At 38.5% G+C, this 25,715-nt stretch overlaps 1 protein-coding gene across 3 annotated transcripts; it reads right to left on the bottom strand.

Annotated features, from left to right (window-relative positions):
- Positions 1-1,026: 1,026 nt before the first annotated feature.
- Positions 1,027-25,040, bottom strand: cabp1b (calcium binding protein 1b). Of its 3 annotated transcripts, none has more exons than XM_026220174.1 (8): positions 15,466-17,698; positions 12,786-12,944; positions 9,269-9,299; positions 8,496-8,639; positions 8,038-8,147; positions 2,926-3,000; positions 2,770-2,842; positions 1,630-1,655 (listed from the first exon to the last, which is right to left on the bottom strand). In XM_026220174.1, exons 1-8 carry the CDS (start codon positions 15,592-15,594, stop codon positions 1,630-1,632), a joined length of 747 nt encoding a protein of 248 aa, XP_026075959.1. In that variant the 5' UTR covers positions 15,595-17,698. The 3 variants fall into 3 exon arrangements, with proteins under 3 accessions (XP_026075958.1, XP_026075959.1, XP_026075960.1); XM_026220175.1 differs by having other exon boundaries at positions 12,782-12,944; XM_026220173.1 differs by lacking the exons at positions 12,786-12,944; positions 15,466-17,698 and adding an exon at positions 24,089-25,040 and having other exon boundaries at positions 1,027-1,655.
- Between the last annotated feature and the right edge of the window lie 675 nt (positions 25,041-25,715).

The raw sequence follows: 25,715 nt of genomic DNA on the forward strand, positions 1-25,715 counted from the left end.
TGATCTCCGAGCAGCTGTTCGATATACGGTCACGTTTCAGAAACGAATAAAATCTGATTCCAGAACAGCGGCATCTGAATTATCAATTATATTTTGTTAAAAAGTTAAAAATATAATTTTGCTAAAAGCATTATGCTTAGATTTTTTACATATGCATTAGTCCATAAAATAAAAAGAAATTACTACGCGTAAAATAATAAAACCATTTTTTAATTTAAATATTTAATATTAATTTCAATATTTAATTTAAATTTGATGTTATATTAATTCATTTAAATTATTTTGAATGAATAACAAATATTTATTTAGATTAAAAAATATATATTTTTTCTTATTTTAATTCAGTCATAGTGTAATTTTCACTAAAACTTAAAATTTATCCGTTGTTGTAAATGTTGTGCGTCTTTTCTAATCTAGCTTTAATTTGTCAAAATATAATTTATTTGTGTGCATTTAGGATGCACAAAATACTAATGATGTGCTGGAAATGTTCATGACATATCATGTTCTTACCTTCAGTCAAGGTGGATATGTGATTCAGTAATACAATTGCTTCGTTATTTTCATTTTTTAGTCACTGTGTTTTAAGAAATTTAAAACAGAAACTGTTTTATTGCACAAGTTTTTAATGAAATCTACACTCTACAAAAAGTTTTTTGGCATGCATAGAATAACTCAGGTAAGACAAACTTGAAAACACACAAATAAGACACAAGAAAACCAATCCAACCTCTCAAGCTCACATTCACTCACACAAAGTAGATCTCAAATAATGAATTAAGATCAAAGATGCTCATTTGACTGTTAACTAAACTTACCACATTTAAATACATGACAAAACTATGCAAAGTGTGCTTATAAGTGTATGCTACTCAGCTGTGTTGACTCAAATGAATCAGCACTATCAGTCATGCAAGACAGTGTGCAAACAAGGGCAGTTTAATGTTTTCTTTATGGCAAATCTTTCTCTACATTTCAAAAATATGTCCACTCATACAGTAGTGCATAGGTCCGATGTACTGTACAATAATAGCAAATGACTGATAGCAAAGTTTTCCAGCATTTCCCAGTACATTGATATACAAAATAAAATCTTTGTGAGTAATAATCTATCATAGGCTACTGTAAAACAGCCAGAGTCTTTTAAAGGGAAACTACACACACTCATCTCTCTGTACTTTACAAATATTAATAAATAGCTTAAATATGAAACAGCAATGTTATTGCAATTCATCTGATGCTTTCTACAAAGTAGATGTGAGATGCCAGTAAATGAAAGTACTGGATATTTTAATATTTGAGTTTTATCAGTTTTAAATGGTTTCTCTCGGGGCATATTTTTTGCATCAGACCCTTTGCAGGCTTTGATAAAGGTTAAAAACCCCTGTTACACAGATATATTTCAGTTTATTTTAGAGTCGTCCTCTCATCCCCACTGTTGGCGTCTGGGCTTATGAAGGGTTATAGTGCAGTTCTTTCATTTGTGCTTTGAGGTCAGAGGTCATGTTCCAGAAGTTCCTCTTGTGAGGCTGCTCCCGTTTCCTCCTAATTTTTCCTCTCCTTCATCCTCCTCTATTTATGTCGGAGCACTAGAGATCCAGTTTTTCATGTGGTTTGTCCACCCTTCCTCTAGCGCGACATCATTCGCACAAATTCTGAAAGAAGAAACACCAGACATTGTTTTATTTAAATATCCACTTAACACTATAACATTGGTTCCCCACTGGTTTTTCTAAAGGACTCAGGACATCCACACAGTATCACAAATTATACTTGTGTCAATATATTTATTGCACACAATTATATAACATTTCTTAAAAAATTTGTTTTACTTACATTTAAAATTAACAGACCAATTTTCTCTTTTACACTTTTTTCTTTCTTATTTTGAATTATTACACATGAAACAATTATTTAATTCTTAAAATATTTTTGTTAGTTAACAATTTTGAATAAAATTAACACACACACACACACACACACACACACCTAATATAAATAATTTCATTCTGTTACTGACAATCCCTTACATTTTGAGTTTCATGCAAATACATACTATACAACAATGGGGTGTTCAACTGTCACACCTCCAGTCATCAGCAAGCATAACAGTGCCAGCTATTTTTGTCCTTCTTGTTTTCATGCTCTTTTTGAGCGTGGTTAATATGAGAGGTGAAATAATCCTGTGGTTAAGAGATAATCTGGTTGACAGCTCTACTACTGTCACTTTACCACCTTCAGGAGGATGAGATTCAAGCTAGCTCAACTGTGGGACACACAGCGGCTCACAGCAATCAAAAATAATAGATATAATAAAGTAATAGATATAATACAGTAATTTTCCACATTTTCTGTTTTCAATAAATGTTCTGGTTAGACTGAAGAGTTTGCGCTTTGAACAATAAAATATGTCTTTTTATTTTTTCCTCCAAAAGAGCAAGGAAAATCCATTTTCCCCCATGAAATGTCCCCTTTAAGTACTTTTCATTTGGTTGATTGCAATGACTTTGAGAACAAAATTAAAACTCAAATTCAAGATTAAACCATGGAATTATTGCTTTCCACAATAAAGTTTTTACTGCAGATTCCAAAATATGGTCAAGAGACACGGAGGGAACATGAATGTAATATTTTTTGGATTATTGTGGACAGATTATTGCAATCATTTTCCCCCATGCTGCATAAAACGATTCACTACACCTAGAACAGTAAAAAAGGCACTGCAGCATTAAATTAGCATTACTAATTAGCAGAGCAAAATCAACTCACCTTCAAAGTCCACGTGCCCGTCTCCATTTAAATCGATGTCCCGCAGAATGTCCTCCAGATCTCTGTGACCCACCTGAGGGAATAATAATCAATAAAACGATGAAAGGAGAATTGGATGAGGGCTAAAATGCTTTTTAGCAAAGTAACTAACAGCACCTGCTGGCCCAGAAGTTTCTTCATGGCCTCTCTTAGTTCTGCTGTACTGATCTGACCGTCTCCATTGGTGTCAAACTGAGAGAAAGGGAACAAAAGAAGAGAGGTAAGAGGTTGAAATCTATTCAAGCATTTTCCTGCTCTTCCTGACAGTTTTTTTTACTATGTTTTACAATGAAAGCGTGAAATTAAATGTGCATTTGAGCTGAGAACAACTGTACAGTGTTATTTCTTCATCCATATTTACAGTTTATTTTTTGCTGTTTTATTGATGTGCTGTTTTCATTCACCTAACACCTGTCACGGACGAGACAGGAGGCAGACAGGATGGTCAGTTTGAGAGTTTTATTTGCAGAATGCTCCGAACCAGACGGGAATATCAGAATGAGAGCGAGTATGGACCAATATCGATTTACTGAACGATCTCTAATCACAGGAAGTGGAAGTGGGATCACCGAAGGAGGACTGAAGGCAGAAGAAGACGGACCAATCTTTGAGGGTTCTCAGAAGATTCGCGGATTCTCAGGTGAGTGTTGAGACAGAGTCTGTAAGCCATGTAATGACGAGATCAGACGGAGACTGAAGGTTGAGGCGGGTATATAAGGGTGAGCAGTGATGAAGGATAGCAGGTGACGGTGATGAGGATGAAGAGATGCAGGTGATGACAATTAATATTCAGGGGATGACGAGCGAGTGGGTGGAGGGAGTGATGATGATGGTGGAATCCTGACAGTACCCCCCCCTCCCGAGGCGGCTCTTGACGCTTGAGAAGAGGGGTATTGGCGACGGCGAGGCCTTCCACGACCTCTGGGTGCAGGACGATCAGGATGGTCTGCATGAAACTGGGTGAGGAGGGTTGGGTCCAGGATATCTTCGCGGGGTACCCATGAGCGTTCCTCGGGGCCATAATCCTCCCAGTCTACTAGGTATTCTAGCCGGGGGCCTCGTCGCCGCGAATCCATGATGTTGCGGACACGGTAGATAGGCTCCTCTTCTACTGGAACAGGAGGAGGAGGTAAGTCCCTAGGTCCTGGATCTGAGGGAGGAGAAGTGACAGGGTCAATGAAAGGCTTTAACAAAGAGACGTGGAATGAAGGTGAAAACTTGTAATGAGGTGGAAGGTTGAGCCTGTAAGTGACTTCATTCAGCTGCCTCTGCACGGTAAATGGTCCGATGTATCGGGGACTCAGCTTACGGCAGGGCAGGCGAAGGCGGATGTCACGGGTTGAAAGCCACACCTTCTGACCCGGTTGGTACTGGGGAGGGTCTGTCCGTTGACGATCGGCTTGGGTTTTGTGCCTTCGCACTGCCTGTTGGAGGTGAACGTGAGCTGAGTCCCATACCCTCTCGCTCTGATGGAACCAATAGTCAACGGCTGGAACCTCCGAGGGCTCCCCAGACCAAGGGAATAGAGGAGGTTGAAAACCCAGGATACATTGAAAAGGAGTGAGCCCGGTGGTGGATTGCCTGAGGGAATTCTGGGCGTATTCAGCCCAGGGGAGGTAGCGACTCCAGCTGTCCTGGTACTGGTGGCAATATGACCTGAGGTACCGTCCTATCTCCTGGATCTTCCGCTCAGTCTGGCCGTTCGTCTGAGGGTGGTATCCTGAGGAGAGACTAACAGTCACCCCAAGTAGTCGGAAGAAGGCTTGCCATACTCGAGATATGAACTGCGGACCCCTATCCGATACTATATCTTCGGGAATTCCAAAATTTCTGAAAACATGATGGAACAAAGCCTCCGCGGTCTCAAAGGCGGTAGGGAGTCTAGGTAAGGGGATCAGCTTGCAAGCCTTCGAGAACCGATCCACTGCAACTAGAATACAGGTGAAGTTGTTAGATTTAGGAAGGTCAGTCATGAAGTCTACACCAAGGTGAGACCATGGACGACGGGGAATAGGAAGAGGTACGAGTTTACCCTCCGGGAGTTTTCTGGGCGTGTTAGAGATGGCGCAGACTGAGCACCCTTGGACAAACCGGGAGACATCTTTGGAGATAGATGGCCACCAGTACCGTTGACTGAGGAGCGAGAGGGTACGCCTGCTACCTGGATGTCCAGAGCCCGGAGCTGTATGAGCAGAGTCCAGAAGGGCGGTGCGGAATTGTTGAGGTACAAAGGTGAGCCCCTCTGGACCTCCCGGCGGAGCGGGATGGAGACGGTTTTCCTGGGATATTTGATCGTCTATATCCCAGAGGATTGGACAGGCGAACACGGCTGGAGGGAGAATGGGTTCGGGGCGGTACTCCTCAGACGAGGAATGATGGAGGCGTGAGAGAGCGTCAGCTTTTCCATTCTTACAGCCGGGTCGGTAGGTAACAACGAAATCAAAACGGGTGAAGAAGAGAGCCCAGCGGGCCTGACGAGGATTGAGCCTCTTGGCTTCTTTGAGGTATTCCAGATTACGATGATCGGTGATTACTTGAAATTGGTGATTGGCTCCCTCCAGCCAATGCCTCCACTCTTCCAAGGCAAGCTTGATTGCAAGCAGTTCCCGATTTCCGATGTCATAGTTTCGCTCCGCCGGGGACAGCTTCTTGGAGAAGAAGGCACATGGATGGAGTCTGGAGGGTTCACCCTGCCGCTGGGAGAGGACTGCTCCTACTCCAGTAGAAGACGCATCAACCTCGACGACGAATGGCAGATCTGGGTTAGGATGAGCGAGAACGGGAGCGGTTGAAAAGGCGTCTTTTAGTTGTTGGAAGGCTTGGATGGCTTCGGAGGAGAAGGATAGAGACTTGGTCTGGCCCTTCAAAGAGGAGGTCAGAGGAGCACTGATAATGCTGTAGTTATGGATGAATCTTCTATAAAAGTTGGCAAATCCGAGGAATCTTTGAAGCTCTTTCACAGTAGTGGGCTGCGGCCAGTCAGTTTTTGGAGGAGCTGGGTTGAAATGAAGTTCCCCGCTGAACCGGAGTCGAGGAGGGCTTGCGCTGAGACACAGATATGGGGGGTTAACAGATGAACCATGGTACGGTTTAAAGATTCCACTTTAGGAGGGATCTGAACGGAGCTTACCGCAGAACGTTGAGGTCGAACAGGACAGGAGCAGATGAGATGATTGTCGCTCCCGCAGTACAGACAGAGGTGAAGCTGGATGCGACGCTGGCGCTCAGAAGGAGAGAGATGGGTGGAGTCCACTTGCATAGGTTCAGGTGCTGGAGGAGAAGCAATGGGAATTGAGGACGGAGGACTGACAGCGGTAGATGGATTGTCACAGGCAGATAAACGTTGAGAAACTCGAATGGTCTTTTGAATGAGGTTCTCAATCCCCATGGAGTCATCATAAACAACCAATAGCTGACGGATGTTCGGATTCAGGCCGTGGCGGAAAGCGGTAATTAGGGCCGACTCGTTCCAGCCACAGGATGCCGCCAGGGTGCGAAACTGGAGGGCATACGTGCTGACAGAGGAGTTTCCTTGACGGAGATTGTAAAGCTGATCATGGACTGAGAGATCTGAAACTGCCTGGCCAAAGACTTCCTTAAAATGAGATATGAAACCTGACAGGGACTTTAACACTGGGGAATCTGAATTCCAAAGGGATTGTGCCCACTGGAGAGCTCTGCCAGAGAGTAGGGAAATAATAAAGGCCACCCGGGCGGAATCGTCGGTAAACTGATGTGCTTGCATTTGGAAATATAGTGAAACCTGAAGCAAAAAACCACTGCAATCCTCCGCCTCACCACTGAACGGCGCTGGTCGGGCCATGGGACTCGCAGAGGCAGCCGGCGAAGTAGCGGGTGTTTGCGGAAGTTGGTGTCGGCGTGCAGAGTGAAGGATGGCTTCGGGGATGGCGGAAGGGTTGTCCGGTAAAGATGAGCGGATTGACTGGCACACTGCTCGCACTAGTTCGGCAAACGGGTCTTGAGATGGATTCCCTCCAGGCTCCGTAGGATTCTGCATCTTCGGTCTGATCTTCTGTCACGGACGAGACAGGAGGCAGACAGGATGGTCAGTTTGAGAGTTTTATTTGCAGAATGCTCCGAACCAGACGGGAATATCAGAATGAGAGCGAGTATGGACCAATATCGATTTACTGAACGATCTCTAATCACAGGAAGTGGAAGTGGGATCACCGAAGGAGGACTGAAGGCAGAAGAAGACGGACCAATCTTTGAGGGTTCTCAGAAGATTCGCGGATTCTCAGGTGAGTGTTGAGACAGAGTCTGTAAGCCATGTAATGACGAGATCAGACGGAGACTGAAGGTTGAGGCGGGTATATAAGGGTGAGCAGTGATGAAGGATAGCAGGTGACGGTGATGAGGATGAAGAGATGCAGGTGATGACAATTAATATTCAGGGGATGACGAGCGAGTGGGTGGAGGGAGTGATGATGATGGTGGAATCCTGACAACACCTCTCCATTGTTAATTGAAATTAAATCGAAATTGCAATATGGCTTTGATTTGGTAGTGCAATTATCAAATCCCAAAGGTTGTATTAAATAAACCTATAAAGAAATATATGTTTTGCATGTTTTATTAGTATAGTAATTTTACAGTTACAATAATGTAAAATAAAATTATTATTGTTATATTATTTTTAATTTGACTGTTTTTCTTGTTTCATATTTAAGTAATTAACCATACTGATATATTTTGGACAAATTGTGCAGCCCTACAAACTAACATAGCAAATCTGGAATAAAAAAAAAAAAGCACATAAAAAAAAATTGCAATAAAATTTAAACTGTGATTTGGCTTAGTGCAATTATCAAATCAGAAAAGCTGTAATTTAATAAATATATTTGCTGTGTGTTTTATTTGAATTTTAATGTTACAGTTGTGATGCAAAAAAAAATTATGCTGAAATTATTTCTCTTAAATACTCAGTTTTTACTTTACAGTAAATTATTAAAATTCTAAAAAAAAAATACTTTTGTTTTTAGTAGTTATAATAATAATAATAATAATAATAATAATAATAATAATAATTATTATTATTATTATATAGGCATACTGATATACAGTGTAATGACACATTTTTGACAAATTGTGCAGCCCTCTAAACAAGCATAGATATTTTTCTAATTTCATTTTAAATTGCAAGAAGAAAGTTAACCAAACTTTTTTTTAATTTAATTTAATTTCCCAAATCATGCAGCCATACCTCACCTCTTTGAAAGCATCTCTCAATTCCTTTACTCCGATCATATCTGCCGTCTCAGCCAGAAGTTTGGGGCCCATCAGCTCCACAAAGTCCTCAAAGTCCACATGTCCTCCCACTGTAAGACATAGGACACAAGCTGTTACAGAACTCTTACAAAAAAGTGCGCTCCCTGAGCTTTCACAAAGGTTCTTTAATGGCCTTTTTGGTTCCATTATGAACCTGAAACATCCATTTAAACTTTCCACAACTTTTCTTTAGATTATTGCTATTTTCTTCAGAAAAAGATGGTTCTTTAAGGAACTGATCAATGAAAGGTTCTTTGGGGAATCCAAAACGGTTCTTCTCTGGCATCACTTTTGGAACTTTTAATTATAAGAGTGTATGTAAGCAGCACCAAACAGAGCCATATACATAAATAGTAAATAGTAAAAAAGTAAATGTTGAACAAAACATGTTGATTTACAGTTCATGTTGATCTGCTGGCTCAGTTCGATGAGCTCCATCTCAGTAGGCATGTATCCCATGGTTCTCATGCAGTTGCCAAGGTCTTTGCAGCCAATGAAGCCATCTTTGTCTTTATCAAACTCTTTGAAGGCTTCTCGTAGCTCTGCAAAGACAGAAAGCAGGTCAGGAAATAAAAGGACAGTTGAGTGTGAATCAGGGATTATGAAAAGAGAATATTAAATAGTACAATTATGTTTCCATCATGCACTTTGCTTTCAAAACAGTTTTGAAGACAATTACAAAGCACTTACAAACCACAACAATGCATCTCTGAATGACCGAAACACTTGTAACTAAATGCTTCATTGCAAACCTTCTCTAGTCACAATGAATAAAAGCTCTTCAAATTCAAATGGAACAGCTGACACAGAGTGTGCTAGGAAATTTCATAGTGAGCATTTGCACACATTGATGGGATCAAAACTCCAAAGCATTCTGCAGACTTCAGTTTAGTTTAATATCAGAAACCCTAAACACTGCATGCTTCCTATGGAGGGCTTCTGTTTATTATACCTTTGATAACCATATTTTAAAATGTATTCCTATGATGCAACGGTGAATTTTCAGCATAATTACTCAAGTCTTCAGTGTCACATGATCCTTCAGAAATCATTCTAATATGCAGATTTGCTGCTTATGAAACATTTCTGATTACTGTTAATGTTGAAAACAGTTGTGGTTCTTAATATTCTTGTGGAAACCATGATACTTTAGCAACGAGGTAGAACTTACCATCCATTTCCTCTGGTCTCAGCTCTCTGTTCTGCAACAAAATAAACAATGTAATCACAGACAATCCCGACTAATTTGTGCAGTTTTGTTTCATTAATGACACAAGTCAGCTGGCGTACTCTTCCTATTCTAAAGAATACAGTCATTTAATTTTCTGCACTATTTCCTGCTAGAAAGAAACTCATTACAGCATTAGGATCACAATGGCACATGTAAACTAATACACCCAGCCTCTTCAGGGCTTTTTCCCCTGTCTCTAAAGGAATTAATGTCTGGTTTTTAAATTCGATCTTCCCATTTGGATTAAGTGGTTTGGAACGGCGCATATAAACTCAGGATTGATCTCTCATAATCAGCTCAAGCTGTTAGTCTCTTTGATGCCAGCATTCCCTGCTAACACATCTCCTCGAACACAAGTGCAAGCAGGGCTCACCTCCAAACTCTCTCTGAGCTCCTGCAGAAGAACTCAATCACGTGAGCCTAGCCCAAGTCCCCTGCAGAGACTAATAAAGGCAGATCCCTGCAGTTCGTACATAAACCCAAGCATGTAGCACTGCTTCTTTATGAACATCTGCAAAATGTCTGTTTTTGAGAAGAACAGCCTTGAAGATGCATCAGTGCTTCAATATATATATATATATATATATATACATATATATATATATATATATACATATATATATATATATATATATATATATATATATATACACATATATATATATATATATATATACATACATATATATATATATATACACATATATATATATATACACATATATATATATATATATATACACATATATATACACATATATATATATATATATATATATATATATATATATATATATATATATATATATATATATATATATATATATATATATATATATTCACAGCTCAGGTAAAAATAATTTATTTTGCTGCAGTTCTGAAGATTCAACAACGGTGGAAACACTGTTGCTGAAATGCAGTGCAAGATTTCTTAGGTCCTATTTATTATAATTTCTAACACTTTTTGCCCATTTTAAACTGTCCTGTGGAGTGACAAATATATATATATATAATTTAAGAACAAATCTCCTATGTAGTCTCTAAGTGAGCTCATAAAAACTGCTTGCATTATACAACCATACAAGAAGACGAAGTGAAGAAGAAGTCACGTGATGTGTGGCCAAGTATGGTGTCCCATATATGGAATTGGTGCTCTGCATTTAACCCATCCAAGTGCACACACACAGCAGTGAGTAGTGAACACACACCCGGAGAAGTAGGCCGCCATTTTTGCTGCGGTGCCCAGGGAGCAGTTGGGGGTTCGGAGCCTTGTTTAAAGGGATAGTTCACCCAAAAATGAAACTTCTTTAATCATTTACTAACCCTCTCTGACCCTGTTGAACATAAAAGAAGATATTTTGAAGAATGCTGGTAATCAAACAGTTGGCGGTTCCCATTGACTTCCATAGTATTTATTTTTCTACTTTCAAACTAACCCTTTAAAGGCGCAATATGTAATTTTTCTGCTTTAAAAATAGCAGAAATCACTATATGTATGTTATATATATTTTTTAGTTGTGTACTTACATCATCCCGACCGTTTCCACGAACTTTCAAATCCGGAGAAAATTATAGTATTAATTAGAAGACACGGCACGTTTCTTTATTTCCGTTTTGTCGCCCGTCTATGGCGTCATATAACCCCTCTAGTTTATCTGACTTCCTGCGGAACCGCCAAATACAAAGGCGAACAGAAACAAAGACGAGACGAAGAAGAAAAAGTATTAGCCTTTATCGAGACTATTATATTTTATATTTATATTGTTTATATTCGTATTTAAACCTCAATCAATAACTTAGTTATGGATCATGATTATGCTTTGCCTGCACGTTCTGTGAAGCGCAAACGTACGGGTGAAATAAATGGCCCGAGATGGTTTTGGGACAAGAGAAGCAACAAGACACGGGGAAATATTGGAGTTGCATTTCCAAGATAGAGAGAGCTTCGTGACAAGCTGAAACTACAGAGAGATGCCGAACTAGCTTGCATTCTGATAAACAGGTATGCATCCATTCAGCTAACTGTATCTATCCGTATATTTTGTGAAACGATGTTGTCTTGTGTAAAACGCAGACGGACTAGCTCTCATGTAAATCTACATTTGTTCTATATCTAGCTGAATAAAGTAGCTTCAAATGCAGTTCTCTAACTTGTCGATATCATAGTATAACGTAATTATAATTATTAACGAAAGGCGACCGTGTTTTTTAACATATATTACTACTAGCTAGATGGAATATTGACTTGATAGGGGTCTCATAATTCATATAGACGGTTTTTATTTTTGGAGACTCGCCACAATTTTAAAACTGAACTTTTTTCAAAAAGGCTTCATTGAGTACCGTTACGTACTGCACGTTAAATAATAATAATTCCTTACATTTATATGTTTAAATATCAAAGCGAGGCACAGGTGTTTTTATATCACTGTATTTCTGAAGGAAGACTTGCATGTTATATGCCTGATAGCAGTGTATGAGCGTACCAGCTCTGCTTCGTTTACAGCTGTTACTGGGGAAACCTCTATTTCTCGCGGTTTATGTCTATGCTTTAAAACATATCCTGTTGGCAAATAATGAATTTGCATTTTCATTAAGTCCGCCTGATCCACGCAGCAAACATTTTGTTTGGTATCAAAAAATATCTACTCTAGAGGGACTTGGCTGTTGTTATTGATTCTATTTGGAAGTTTACTGGAAGTTAAGTTAGGTCCACAAAAGCGCTCATGCGCAGTAACGTTTGTTTATGTTGTTGCCGTTGAAACCGTCTATATCTCTCCATTCGAAAAGACGTGATTGTCAAAATACTAAGTTAGAATGAGTGAGGAATGATAGGGAGCGACAGAGCGTGTGTTCCAATGAACAACAACTCCCATGAGCCTTACGCTCTTTCCCGACGTCATCAAAGTACGTCTTATGTTATTATTTTGATTGAGTGACCCCTGGTGGCCAAAAATTCCATACTACACGTTTAAGAGTCTGACCTCAGTCCTGATATTGAGGGTGGAAGAGAGCACTGGACATTCACTGTACCCCACCTACAATCCCTTACAGCACTGAGACTCAAACCTACTGTACAACCGTTGGGTTACAAGTCCGACTCACTAACCATTAGGCCACAAATGCAATGTCAAAGAATAGAGTCATATTTTTGTATAAACTTATATATATAAATTATATACCAATTTTCATAAAAATTTCAATTGAAATCAATAATAAAATGTTTTTAATTGTTTGAAAATATAAAGTCAGCCAGTCAATACAGCAAAATAAACTCTTCCATGATAATCCAAGACTTTATTTAGTGATGATAACTGTACTTTACCTCCTTCATAATGTGATATTCAATGCATATAGTTCTGAATTCTGAAATTTCCACTTACAAGATTCTGCAAGTGAGAACTTGTGTTTTTATTAGCATATATGTGTGTAGATGTGCATGTCCGGACTTACGTACAGCCTGCCGGCTCTGAGCGAAGCCCTTGCGGAGGAAGATGCAGGCAGGCCCGAGCACATTGTGCATGTATGTTGAGTTCTGAGTCAAGGCCGCGAGGGCCTCTCCAGATCTCACTCCTTCATCACATGATTGCACTGCTTTGTAGCTGCGCTTCCGGTCCTGAGTGTGGCCGTCATGTCCCAGCAGTCCCCAACAAGTAAGTGAAGAGGGAACGTGGGGTAAAGACACAATTAGAAACTACACAGACATCTGAAGGACACACTGGATGGACGGGTCAGTCAGTCAATTCAGTCAGCCGTCAGGTCAATCGATTGGTTCTTTCTGTTATGTACTTCTATTCCAGACAGGGAGAAAACAAAGCTGAGCTCTGCCTTCAGACTTTGTGCTTAATGTGATTTACCCAAGTACAAAGTGTTCCTGGATCAGCATTCTTCTGTTCAGGTTCTCCTGGGAAGGTAATATTTACAAGTGGTTTTAGTTTAAATAAAATTGATTCTCTTGACAATTTCACTTTCTCTCTTTTTCACTTCCTGATTATCAGAGGTAGGTTTATTTAGCACCGATGCAGAATAAATGAGAAAGAGGAAGCGCAGTAGGTGTGTAATCAGTGTTTGGTGTTTGTTAATGGTCCGATCAAATCGTGCCGGAAAAGAACGTCTTTATGAGTTACAAGTTGATGGTTAAATGTATTTTGGTCACACAAGACTATCTCCTCATAAACCTGCTAAATGGGTATTTTCTTGCAAGCTTTATTGCTATATTTCATCTCTAGTGCACAAAATGTGTAAAAAAAAAAACGAAATTAGCCCACAACATTCATAATTACAACATTTTAATCATATTTTTCAGATTATATCACGTGAACGTAGTAGCACCCTATGAGTTAATAATAAACTTCTGAACAAATAAATTAATGAGTAAAGAAATTAATGCATTAATGAGTCAAAGTTCCTATCTTAAAGTGTAAAAAAAAATCAATAAATTCGAATCGCAAGGTTTAGAATAATATATATTTGGATGCCAGAGATATCTGGTCACAATATCCCACATCTGAGATTGCATGAAATGTAGCATTAGGGCGATGGTTGTTTGACAGGAGCGTTGTTCCAAGACCAACAAGGGCTGTTGAGCCAGGAACATGTCCTACTTGGGTAAATCACATTGAGCCAGACTTTGCCCTCTATTCTTTCTTCCCTCTCAGCAACTGACAGAACCTTTAAGATCAGATATCAGTCAAAATGAATAATTCATCCACTTTCATACTTGCGGCGCACTGCCGCAATACTATGCCATTTGATTGCTGCCATGAAAACAAATGATCAAACTGCGCTTAAGATGGTTTTAAAAGCAAATCCAAGGTTCTTGGCTTGTTCTCACAAATGAAACTCACTATCTTTAGCATTTTAATCAATGGAGGGCAAATATGTTGGAGTCATTATATGAGAGTAGATCCTCAAATTACCTGAAAGGTTAGTATGTTTTGAAAACGTAAAACTGCTCATGTTTAGATGAGGGCTAATCAGAACCAGCACATTATAACGACCAATAAGCAGACAAGCAGAGGTGAAGAGTGTGTGGAATATCACTCACAAACACATAAAGAGCATCTCCCAAATTAAACATAGACCAATGGGTTAATTAAAGAGAGAGCCGACGTCATCTCACAATAGAGCACTTACTTAGAATCAGCTTCTGAGATGTTCTGAAGCCATAAACATCTAAACTGACCCTGTTTACTTCCTTAATGAACAATCCTGGTCTTGTTTTGTGCAATTCAGTGTTCCACATTATTCAAAAGAAAAATAATTATTTTGCTCTATCCCAGTTTGCATACTATCCATCCTAAATAGTTTGAATTAGAAGTAGTTTGTCCCAAATTGTAGTATACTTACATGAGTATTCCAAAGATACCGAATGATGTCTCATACTGAATCTTGCCATGAGCCTGATCTTCTATGATGCTATAGGTAAAGCCTTAGTAATGTAATGGCAGCATGATGCATGCACATATGTGTCTTTGCAGACATCTCCTCCCTCACATGACCTTCACACTCCATCTGTTGCCAAGGCTTTAAGGTGCCAGCTCATTCGTTCTTCAGAAAAGGGAGAGGAGATCTTAGCAGGTGACAGCGCTAATCCTTGAGTGCATGCATCTCAAGTCATTTTAGGCTGATTGAGAAGAACTAAACAGAACTTTCAGAAGCTACTTTAAAATTTGTCATTGTCAAGAACTTTCAGATTTACTCTCATTAAACGCAGGTACATTAAGGCAGCATGATCTAGCATATCATTAAAAGTATTCATTCACAAACACATCCGACAACTTCCATGGTCAAAGATGGCAAGGAAGCACCCAACATCCTGATGCAATATGATTTACATTATAGGTTACACGTTTTTGCTAATCCAGATTGGTTACCTTAGGTTTTCAAGAAAATACAACAGATAGTCTCCACTAGTATGCAAAAACTAAAAAAAAAACTAAAAAACAATTTCACTCAGTCCAGTGTGTTCTTTAAGAATTACCATGATGGTACTGAATACAGTTGTGTAGTGGAATTCAGAGCATGGCTATTAAACATGTCTCTGACAGTCCATGCAACACAGTCCAAGTCCGGGTCGAGTCTGCTACCACACACACACACACACACTCTCTCAGCTATCAGAAAGAGCATCTTACCTTCTTGGAGAAATTCTTAAGCGGCGATTTAACGCAGTTTCCCATAGTAAAGTCCCTTCTGCTAATTTTACGCTCTTGAGAGTCAATGCAGCCGCTTGCACACGTGTGTGAGCATCCACATGTCTCCATGCATGGATTACGGATGGTGAGATGAAGTCTGCAGGCTTATCTTCTAGGAAAGATGGAGTTTAGGGAAAGGATGTAAAAGATCCAAGGGTGGGGGTGCAGGACATCAGGGTGACAGGAAGGGAGGAGTGATGGAATGGATGGAGGGATCAGAAAAAGAAGACATGTTTCTCAGTGTGAAGGGCTGCTCAGAAGAGAAAAGCCAAGATTGCTTGTTCACTTGCTTGCACTCTCTCTCTTTCCCTTTTACCCTCCCTTCATTTTCCCCACCGTCCCTTTTTACTCACTTCCCTCCCTCTTTCTCTCTCTCAGCTGCTCATTTTTGAAGCCGTCCATCCAAACAAGGCAAAAACAGACAAAGAGGCTCGCACGGACGTGCGTATCACCTTTCCCTGAGCTAGATGCTGAAGACACTAATCCAAAAACACAAACTGGCGAGTGCATGTATGAAAACAGTTGATTACACGCATACGGATGTGAGGCTAGAGCTAAAAATACCCACACTTGGCGTGTAGTTGTGCCGCCCAGCAACGAGGGCCAGCGTTCAAATCAAAGACACAAAAGCTCCATGGGAAGAGGTGAGGTTGGGTCACACCAGGCACGGATGCGCCAAGGCTGCCAAATCACAGCATCCCATCCAAAGGCCACGGCAGGTAATTAGGGGAGGACAGGAAGCCCTTCCCAGAATTCACCTGCTGAGCTGGCACTTGCCCACAGAGCCCGATCGTTTCCTGTTTAGGCCACTCTCACCTCAGACATTTGAAGCATCAACCTCTTTGCAAATATACCGTTATTGGCATCAAAAGTTTATTCAGTTATCAGATGTTGGCCAAAATGTGCCAAACTCTGAGAGGAGATTTCAGTAAAAATTATAGTGATGTAATATGCATTGCTCTAGAATAATGTAGCAAATGATTTATGCAAATTAGATGACAGCACAAACACACCCACTATTCCAACATATTATTAATATATATTTTTTTAAGTTAAATGGCAAAATACATTTATTTAAACATTCTGGTATTTTTATGCCATTAAGATACTTTTTCCCCATTATTTTATGTTTATCTTTTTTTGTTTTTTATATTGCCTTATTGTAATTGTGTTTTCAGCAATAAAAATGCTCCTCTCCATCATATAATCAATGAATCACTGAGGTTGGGATCACTTCTGCCCTCTTTCTGCAGGCTATAATTACACAATATTAATTGTGTTTTGTAAATAAGGTGCAATCGATCATAAACCTAATGTTTGCACTCAAACAAACAACCATTTTTATAATATGCACTGATATTTAGATGTATTAACAATGGAATAACTGTATGGTTGTTAGTGAATGAGATACAAGTGATTGTTAGTGAGCATATTTAGTTCATGCGTAAAATAAATTCTCTTCAACCTCCCTACAGATCAAAATATGTAATTCCATACACATAAATTTTGTAGCTCTGTATGTCAATACATGTTTCATTTGTTTCGAATTATATTTCTCTTAGGGGGTTTTATGAGATGCCCCAGTTCCATGAGAAGACATCAGTTTTCCTCTGTATCATCGATATCTCTGTTGTAAGCACATTTAACCTCCCTGATTAATTCTCAGCTGCTTTGCCTCTCTCTCTCTCTCTCTCTCTCTCTCTTTCTCTCACTGTCGGTGAGGATGATTCATCTAGCTGAAGCCAGTCTCTTCACCGGAGGCTCATTGTAAACTTCAGAATACATCAGAAATCAGAGCCAGGAGCCGTCCTCTCTCATAATGTCAACTCAGCAAGAGCACACACACCAGCAGTGGAGAAACACACTCGTATATACACATGCATGCTCAGAGTGGCTCGCAACACTGTGCTAAATCATAGTACAATCATCTTGGCCCCTAAATGCTGTGATTACACAATTGTTATGGTATTTAATTAGATTCTCTTAATTTGAAATGTCTTGACCGTCATCATAACTGCATTTTAATAGTCACATCTGCATAAAATCCACACCTGAAGTAATTTAAACTGTATAAAAACACCTCAAAAAGTATTAGGATGCGTGTTTCTGGTGCTAGTTATATTTTAGTGTAATTTATTTTTTTATTTTTTTTATTAACATTTTAAAAGTTTTCATTTTCATGTAATAAATACACATTTTTATAAGCTTTTTACTATTTTATTAGTTTTTCTTAAATATTACTATTTAGGTAAATTTTATTTTTTGTTATTTCATTAGTGCTTCAACTTTTCAGTTAATTGCCAGAGTTTCTAATTTTTGTTTAGTTCTGTTTTTCATCTAATATTTATATGTATTTTAGTTTAGCTTTACTTCATATTTTAGCTTTATGTATATTAATGTTTTTAATAGTTTTAATTATAATAAGCCAATTTTTTTTATCTGCAATACTATCAACCATGATAGATTTGGTGATCAACATTTTTATAGGCCTATTTTACACAAAAATGATCTAAAAATACAAAATAATAGGATTAATTTTACAAGACCAAAGTCATGTGACAACAATGTAACATACTATTGTTTTATATTTAGTAACATACAATTTTTTGATAGTTTCGGCTTGAATATTTCCAAACTCAAATGATTTCTGCTGTTATCCACATCATTTTTCTGTATACTCATACTGTATATCAACAGTTGGTGTAATTTTTTTCTATATTGGTGTGAATCTCTCAACATGTCAAGATCATCAAAATCACATGTTCAGCAAAATGCTCATACCTTAGTATTAAGATTTTGTGACATTACATTTTATTTTATCTTTTAAAAATTTTTTTTATATTTTTAATTCATTTTGTTAGTTTTTTTCTATTATAATTTTATAAAAACATTTTTTATTTTATATTATGTAATATTTTTTATTATATTTTATGAATTCATTTTTTCCTTTCTATTTTTGGGGTGAAATATGACCTGCATATTGTGCGAATCATCTTTTTTATTTCTCCTGAGAAATAAACACGAGTGAGAACTCGATAAAGTCTCTTGAGCTCTGAAAGCTGAAGCTCAGAGCAATAACATGTTCCTCTGGGATGTACTGAGGAAGGAATTTCAAGGTCTATTCTCTCTCTCCCTCTCGATTTCACAGACTGAGAAAGGCTTAGAAATTCTGCATTTCCTCCCCTGCAATTGGCGAATAAAAAAAATACACACACATCGGCTTCTATAAATAGCACAGGACTTTGAAATTGTATTGAAGAGAGAAATGACGTGGAATTTGCGTCTCGCTTATTCACATTTCCTCTGAGTACCCTGCCCATTTAAGCCTGGTTCTCTGTTTGCCTTCCACCCTCCCTCTTGTTCTCTATATCTGTCCCCTCCTCAATCCCTTGCAAGGTCGGTGTGACCCAAGTGGGCTGGAGAGGGAGGGCGCGAGCATCTGAAAGCTCCAGAAAAAGCCCAAAGAATGAGCGCAAATGGAGCCAAAAGAGTGAGAGGCAGCGGTAAAGTGGTTTTGCATCACCTGAGTGTTGTGTATTTCTTACATGATACATAAAGGTCTCTCATGCTTCATTCCTCCCTGCACCTTCATATCCTCATCTCCTCCATCCATCCATTCGTTTGACACCAGCAGGGAGGAAGGATGCAAGTGACACAATATCATTTTGTTAGAAGTAGAAGTGTACCAGAGAGCCTGAGACGGGTAACCCCTGCTGGCAAAGCAAAGGCATTGATCAGAAATCTCACTGCAGTGAAAACTGATGCAAAGAAACTGTGTTTTTGATGCACGCAGCACATCTTCAAAAGCGGGTTAGTGGCATAATTCGTTGTTAATACATGTAAGCCAGGTCAAGTGATGCCAGTGTTATGATATTAATCTCTTTTGCCTGAAGAGAAAGAGAGAGAGTAAGAAGCAGGCTTCTGCGACACACAGCGGCCGAAAAGAATCTGACAAGGAAACTGACCAGAATGAGATGTTGTGGAAGTTCTGCTCTGAAATAAGATAACACGAATTCAGTAAATCATTTAAAGGACTTCAGTTTTGCATGCATCCAAATAATCAGTTTATAATTGGACTAATGGCTCAATCAAACTAAGAAGTCTTCATGTAAAGAAATCTCAGAAGGGGTGGTGTAGAGCTGAAATAATCTGATCAATATGAAAGAATCAAGCACTTTCTCAATTGGATACAGAAATACATCTAGCGCACAAGAGCAATGTCATAACGCATATGTGTTTAACATCATAAAAACTGCCATCTGTATGTCTCAAGTCCTATAAGCAGGTCAGTAGAGTATTTGCAAACAAATCTGATTGGATTCATTCTGATTGACGAGATTAGTGCATGCAGACATACCTACTGAAAAATGACGTTTTCTTACAAAAAAAGTGAATGTTATAGAGCTGCAGTAAAATAATGTTTTGGTAAAGGAATATAAATGCTGTTCGTGTGCATTTTTGCATGCATGCCAGTTCAGTCAGGTTACATAATGAAAATTAGTAAATGTTGAGAGTATGTCGGTTCATAATAGGTGAAATTGAAATACACAGTGAAATTTATATATATATATATTTTTTTTTTTTCACATTTCTACTATTTTTGAGTTGCACTGACTTGTATATTTAGTAAATTGTAGCATCCCAGTGTAACAGTGTAAATAGTTCTGATTGGCTGCTTATGTTGAAAAGAATTATGTGAAAGTTCTATTTGTTCTAACTTTCTTGCAGAAATGTAAAACCTTTAATAGGATAGTTTTGTAAAACATATACTATTATATATAAGTTATAAGGACCCACTGTTCTTTTCTTCTTCTATATTTCTTAAAATTAGGAATGGGCAATACTGCTTATTTAGTTTTTTAAATGATACCAATACTTTTAATGGCCCTAATACCCCAGACTTTATCTTACACGTGATGAATGAATGACTCAAAAAACCCGAAGACTCATGAGATGAACTAATCAATTTTCTTTCTGGCTCAGACTGCATTGACTGAAACAGGTGAACTAGACTAATTCCAGGACAGAACCTATAGAATTTTGAGCATGCGTGACTGAATGAATCACTCACAGAGACGACTCGTTCTTCAAGAGTCACATTAAAGATCCATTTAAAATGAACGAATCGTCCAAGGACGTATTTGTTATTGTTTTCTCCCTGTTTGTTTAAGCAGGAGGTAAGGGCGGCCACCTGATTTCAGTGATTGGTGATCTGATGGGATTGCAGGTGGAGAGGAAGCCCTGAGGTTTTAAACTGCACCATTGCATAGCACAAGCTGTGTATGTGTGTGTGTGTGTGTGTGTGTGTGCGCGTGTGTGTGTGTGTGTGTGTGTGTGGAGGCTGTATCGTGAGGATTCTGTTCTCAACCCAGAAAGCTTTAGTTGGTTTGCTTGAGATTTTGAGAAGGTGCTAAATTAGGTTCATTTGTATTCCATTAAAAATGTACAAAGTAATAAGTCTCTCAGTTCAATGAAAGAGACATTTTAATTTAGAGCCATATCTACCTAAATAAACTTTTTCATGCTTAAATGATTCATTGCATTTGGTGTCTTTAGCCCTTCATTCTAAAACAAAATCATTTCTAAATCCAAAATGTTCTTTAAGTAGATATGTATCTAAATTTAACCTTAAACCTTCTTTTAAGAGTGTGTATATTTAACACACTGCTTGCATTTTTAAAACTCTGGTTGATTTTATAATTAAAATCACACGTATCAATCAGTCAAAAACTGAAGATCAGTTTAAAACTAATGTGCAAACAGATATGGATATGTTTTGTCATGTACATTTAGATCAGTCTCGACAAGGTGATGAGCTTCGCTCGAATCCACTCTTCAGTTTCACGGTTTCAAACCCCACGTGTCAGGTAGCTTATGGATTTGAATTTTTTCACACCAGCACAAAAGACAGCTTTCCCCTTTCCTCTTTAATCAGGTCTTGAGCTGCTATATTTAGCGCCTGCTGGCGGAGAATGATTTCTGTAGGGATTGTATGCAGGCCTAGATGTTACATAAGGAAATATGAAACACAGCATTTGAGGAATATCAATACACTATGATGGAAAAAAATAGACACGGCGGCACTATAAATACATCAGCGTCTCCCTTCGCATTAAGATGCAGGGCTTTTCTGGATGCGAGCTGAGCTCATGCGTGCACGAACATGTTGTACGACATTGCAATGGTGTGACGCGTCAGTCGCAGCTGAATGTTCTTTCAAGAAACGTGCATGATTTTAACTTTTTTTGCACAGGTCTAACATTGAGTGGTTGTGACAAAATGACCGTGTGACTTTTACAAGCCAAATACTAATGATGCCTGGGAGGTGCTTGAAGCTGAGCAAAAGTGTCAAATCTGGGACTGACTCAACCTCGTTCCAGGCAATACTGAATCTTAAGTTTTCAACTGTTAGAAAAGACAGATTTAGTGACGGAATAGGCATCTTGTGACATTTCCAGGTGTACAGTAGGTCTCAAAAAAGGCTTTGTGGTAACAATGTGTATTGTGTTCCCCCAATATACTATGCATTCTCTCATATAACTATTGTGTATTCATCACATCTCATATTTTTTACCATTACTTTGTCCCTTATAGTGGTTTCTGTAGTACAAACTGGAAAGACAAAAAAAAGTTGTGTGACTACCTAAGTGTGTGAGAAGTGTTAATTTGTTTGTTTGCATTTGAAAAAAAAAATGCTAAAAGGTGCTATTTTAGGCGTAGGGTTAGTTTTAGTTGTTGTAAATATAATTAACTTTATATAAAATTATTTTAAGCCTATGGTATGTCCTCATTTTGATCACTAGATAAATGTGTGCCTTTCTGTGTCTTTGACCCACTGAAGCGTTAACCTGAATTTGGAGGTGTTATTTCTGTGGCACATTTTTCAGGATGGCTATTTATTGTCCTTCAGAGAAAGAAAGCAGCAGGAGAAAGTGGCATCAAATTACAGTGAAGAAAATAATTATGCTGCATAAACATGTTATAGGTGTTAAAGGTGTAACACGCAATGTAGACACATACATTGCATCGTATGAGAGTGTATGTGGAATAACTCTAAAAAGTCGTATCATATTTTAATAGTTGTTTGACTAGAGACTCAAAAATGATGCTCAGATCACACCACATATGCGGTTACAAACTTCTCATTTTACTACATAAACATTTAACATTACTATGGCTTTCTATTTGACAGCAAAGGGTCAAATCAAGGACTCTGACCAGCATCTGACGCCTAAGCAGGCTTTGTTTGGTCTGTGAACTCTGACCTGAACCTGGCACATCTGAGACTTGTGTTTCACTTTAATCTTCAAATCCTCATGCATAATTCAGTTTTATTATCATCATCTGATCATAGAGAGATCATATCCCGAATACACGTGCTCTCCAATTACACATTATTCAAAATGTCTTCTATGAGGCACTGAAATGCACATTGAAATGTTATAAACCATAAACTAAAAACTCTGTTTGGTTTTCTGTTTCATTCTCCACTGGCCACCTGTTGAGTCTATTTTATTTTACAAATAAAATAATAATTTCAGTAATAATATATTGTGTGACCAAATTTGTGTTAACATAATATAAACATATTTGGAATAATATCTACACTCTTTTACAAAGGGCATAATCATTCCTAATGAAGAGATTATTGATTGAATCCAGTGGTTTTATGGTTCACTCTTCCCAGAATGCATCGAGGCATAAATAATAATTATGGTTTGACAGTTTGCCAGATTGTTTTACACTGTTGTTGTTGATGTTGTCATGTTTAGTCATTTATTGTGATGTTGATTCACAGTTCATTAGTTGATTGTTACCCTACTGCCGTGTGACAACAAAATAGCTAAAGCCATTTTTAATGATTTAGTTTATTAATATTTGTATGACTTCATAGATAGATAGATAGATAGATAGATAGATAGATAGATAGATAGTTTTTTAATGATTATTTTTTAAATTATTTTAAAATATATGTATTATATATATAGATAGATAGATAGATAGATATATATAAACATTTTTTAATTATGCATTTATGTTTTAATAATAATATTTAGCAATATTAATTTGTTTTGTTTTTTACATTTTTTTATAATAACTTTGTCACAACATTTTTTGGGAACTAATAGAAAGGCAAAAAGGGATTAAAATTGTGAAAATATGAAGTGTGTGGCGGCCAATTACAGCACGTACAATATACATTTTCCCTTATTGATATATTAATTTTATCTAGTTCTGTCAAACCGATTAATCACATCCTTTTATTTTGGATGTGATTAATTGATTTGACAGTACTAAAATCTTGGTCCATCCATGGACACTTCATATATGTACTTTGGTTGTGCTATATGAGATGAAGCACATAATATTGAAAAATTGTAAACCATCTACTGTAACTCATTTTTTATTATTCACTTTTTGATTGAATCTTGCTTGACTAATCTGTTGCCATTATATTTTTGAGTAGATACTGCATCATTAGTGTACTTCAAAAATGTACTGTTAAGATACAAGAATCAACTAATCGACTTCATATCATAGTAGGCTACAGCAGTTACCCTACCTGACCAAAGACTGATTTGACAATGGGATGGAGGTCTGCATCACGCGCGCCGCTGTAGGCGCTCGCTCCCCCGGGGGCGCGCGTGCTGCTGGGCTGAAGAGCTGGAGGTGGACTGGAGGTGAGGCTTTGATTCGAGCCCGTCCGATGCTTGTCCTTCGTTTCAAAGAACAGCGCGGCTTCGTCCGAGCGCTTGGAGAGGGATGAAGTAGGCGAGGGCGTCCGGCTGCTGCGGGGAATCCCGTGGAGTAGACCCGGATGGTCAATGGTGTTGTGGCGTCGTGACGGTTTGCAGTGTTCCGGTCCATCCTGATGATTCTGGATCTTCTCAGCTTTTCGGCCGTGATTCGGTTGGCACAGGGGTCTCCTGGCGGTGGCATCACACTCATCGGTCCAGCACGAGTCCTCGCCTCCGCCGCCTCCCGCGTGCCGGTGCCCGTTGTGGTGGCTCGCAGGGTCCGTGCGGACTCTCCGGTTCGTTTTGATTAGGGATGTGGTGGATTCGCTTTTTGGAAGATAGGCGCTCATTTTGACCCCCACAAACTTGAGAAGTTGTACAGTTCGGTCAGATATCTCAGCCTGAATATTTCAGCGTGTCGTCGTTCAGGTGTGAATCTCTCCGGTGGAAGCTGAGTAAAGGACTTTATAGAGCACGAGAGCATCGCACAGGTCGCTCGCGCAGAGTTTGTTTTCGGTCCCTCGTGACCCATTGAGCGCGCGCTGCCACCAAAATTCTGCATGAGCAAGTCAATCTCTCTCTCTCTCTCTCTCTCTCTCTCTCTCTATATATATATATATATATATCTCCCTCTCTCTCTCTCTCTCTCTCTCTCTCTCTCTCTCTCTCTCTCTCTGGATGAAAAGTTACGTCAAACTGCCTCGAGAAACCATTGAAGAATAAATGGACGTCAAAATATTAATGACGGTGTGACGTGACTTGTGCGCAGGTGAATTGAATGCGGTGACAGGAAAATTACAACAAATGATGAGCATATTCCATCTTATCAGTAAAAATTATTAAATTGCTCTAAATGTTAAGGTTACATATATAATATAACATTTGTTTTGCTTAAAAATGTATGAATATAACAAATAAAATACAACAAAACAACTTACTTTTTAAATATCTGAGATTACACTACAAATGTATTTACTGCTATAAAAAAAGTATTTGTGCAGTAACAAAACTGAAGAAAAAAAATAGAAAAAAAATCTGTTCACAAATTTAAGTACATTGTGGCCAGATCTGTTGTTGGAACCAAGAGATTCAATCCAAAAAAACGCTTTGAGCCATATATTCATGGGTCAAATCATGACATCCTTTGTGCTGGCTAGAGAACTGCTTATCATGCTTGTTTCTGAAGGACAGTCACATTGCGGTGAGTTTTGATGGACACCGCAGTCAGTCTGAAGCGACTGTACTCTATCTTTACATAATTTAAAACGTCTTTCACATTTAATGACTTTTTTCCATGCAGATTCAAGATGTGTGAGCTATACATAATGGATGCAGGTTGGCTGAGATGTTTCCTGTTCAAACAAACAGGACCATTGTAGAGTCCCATCGGGTTGCTTGCGTTCCTTCCATCTTGGAGCAGCTTTGTAGGGTGTTCAGTGCATTATGGACCCA

The sequence above is a fragment of the Carassius auratus genome, chromosome 35, assembly GCF_003368295.1.
Source record: "Carassius auratus strain Wakin chromosome 35, ASM336829v1, whole genome shotgun sequence".
In the NCBI taxonomy this organism is placed as follows: domain Eukaryota; kingdom Metazoa; phylum Chordata; class Actinopteri; order Cypriniformes; family Cyprinidae; genus Carassius; species Carassius auratus.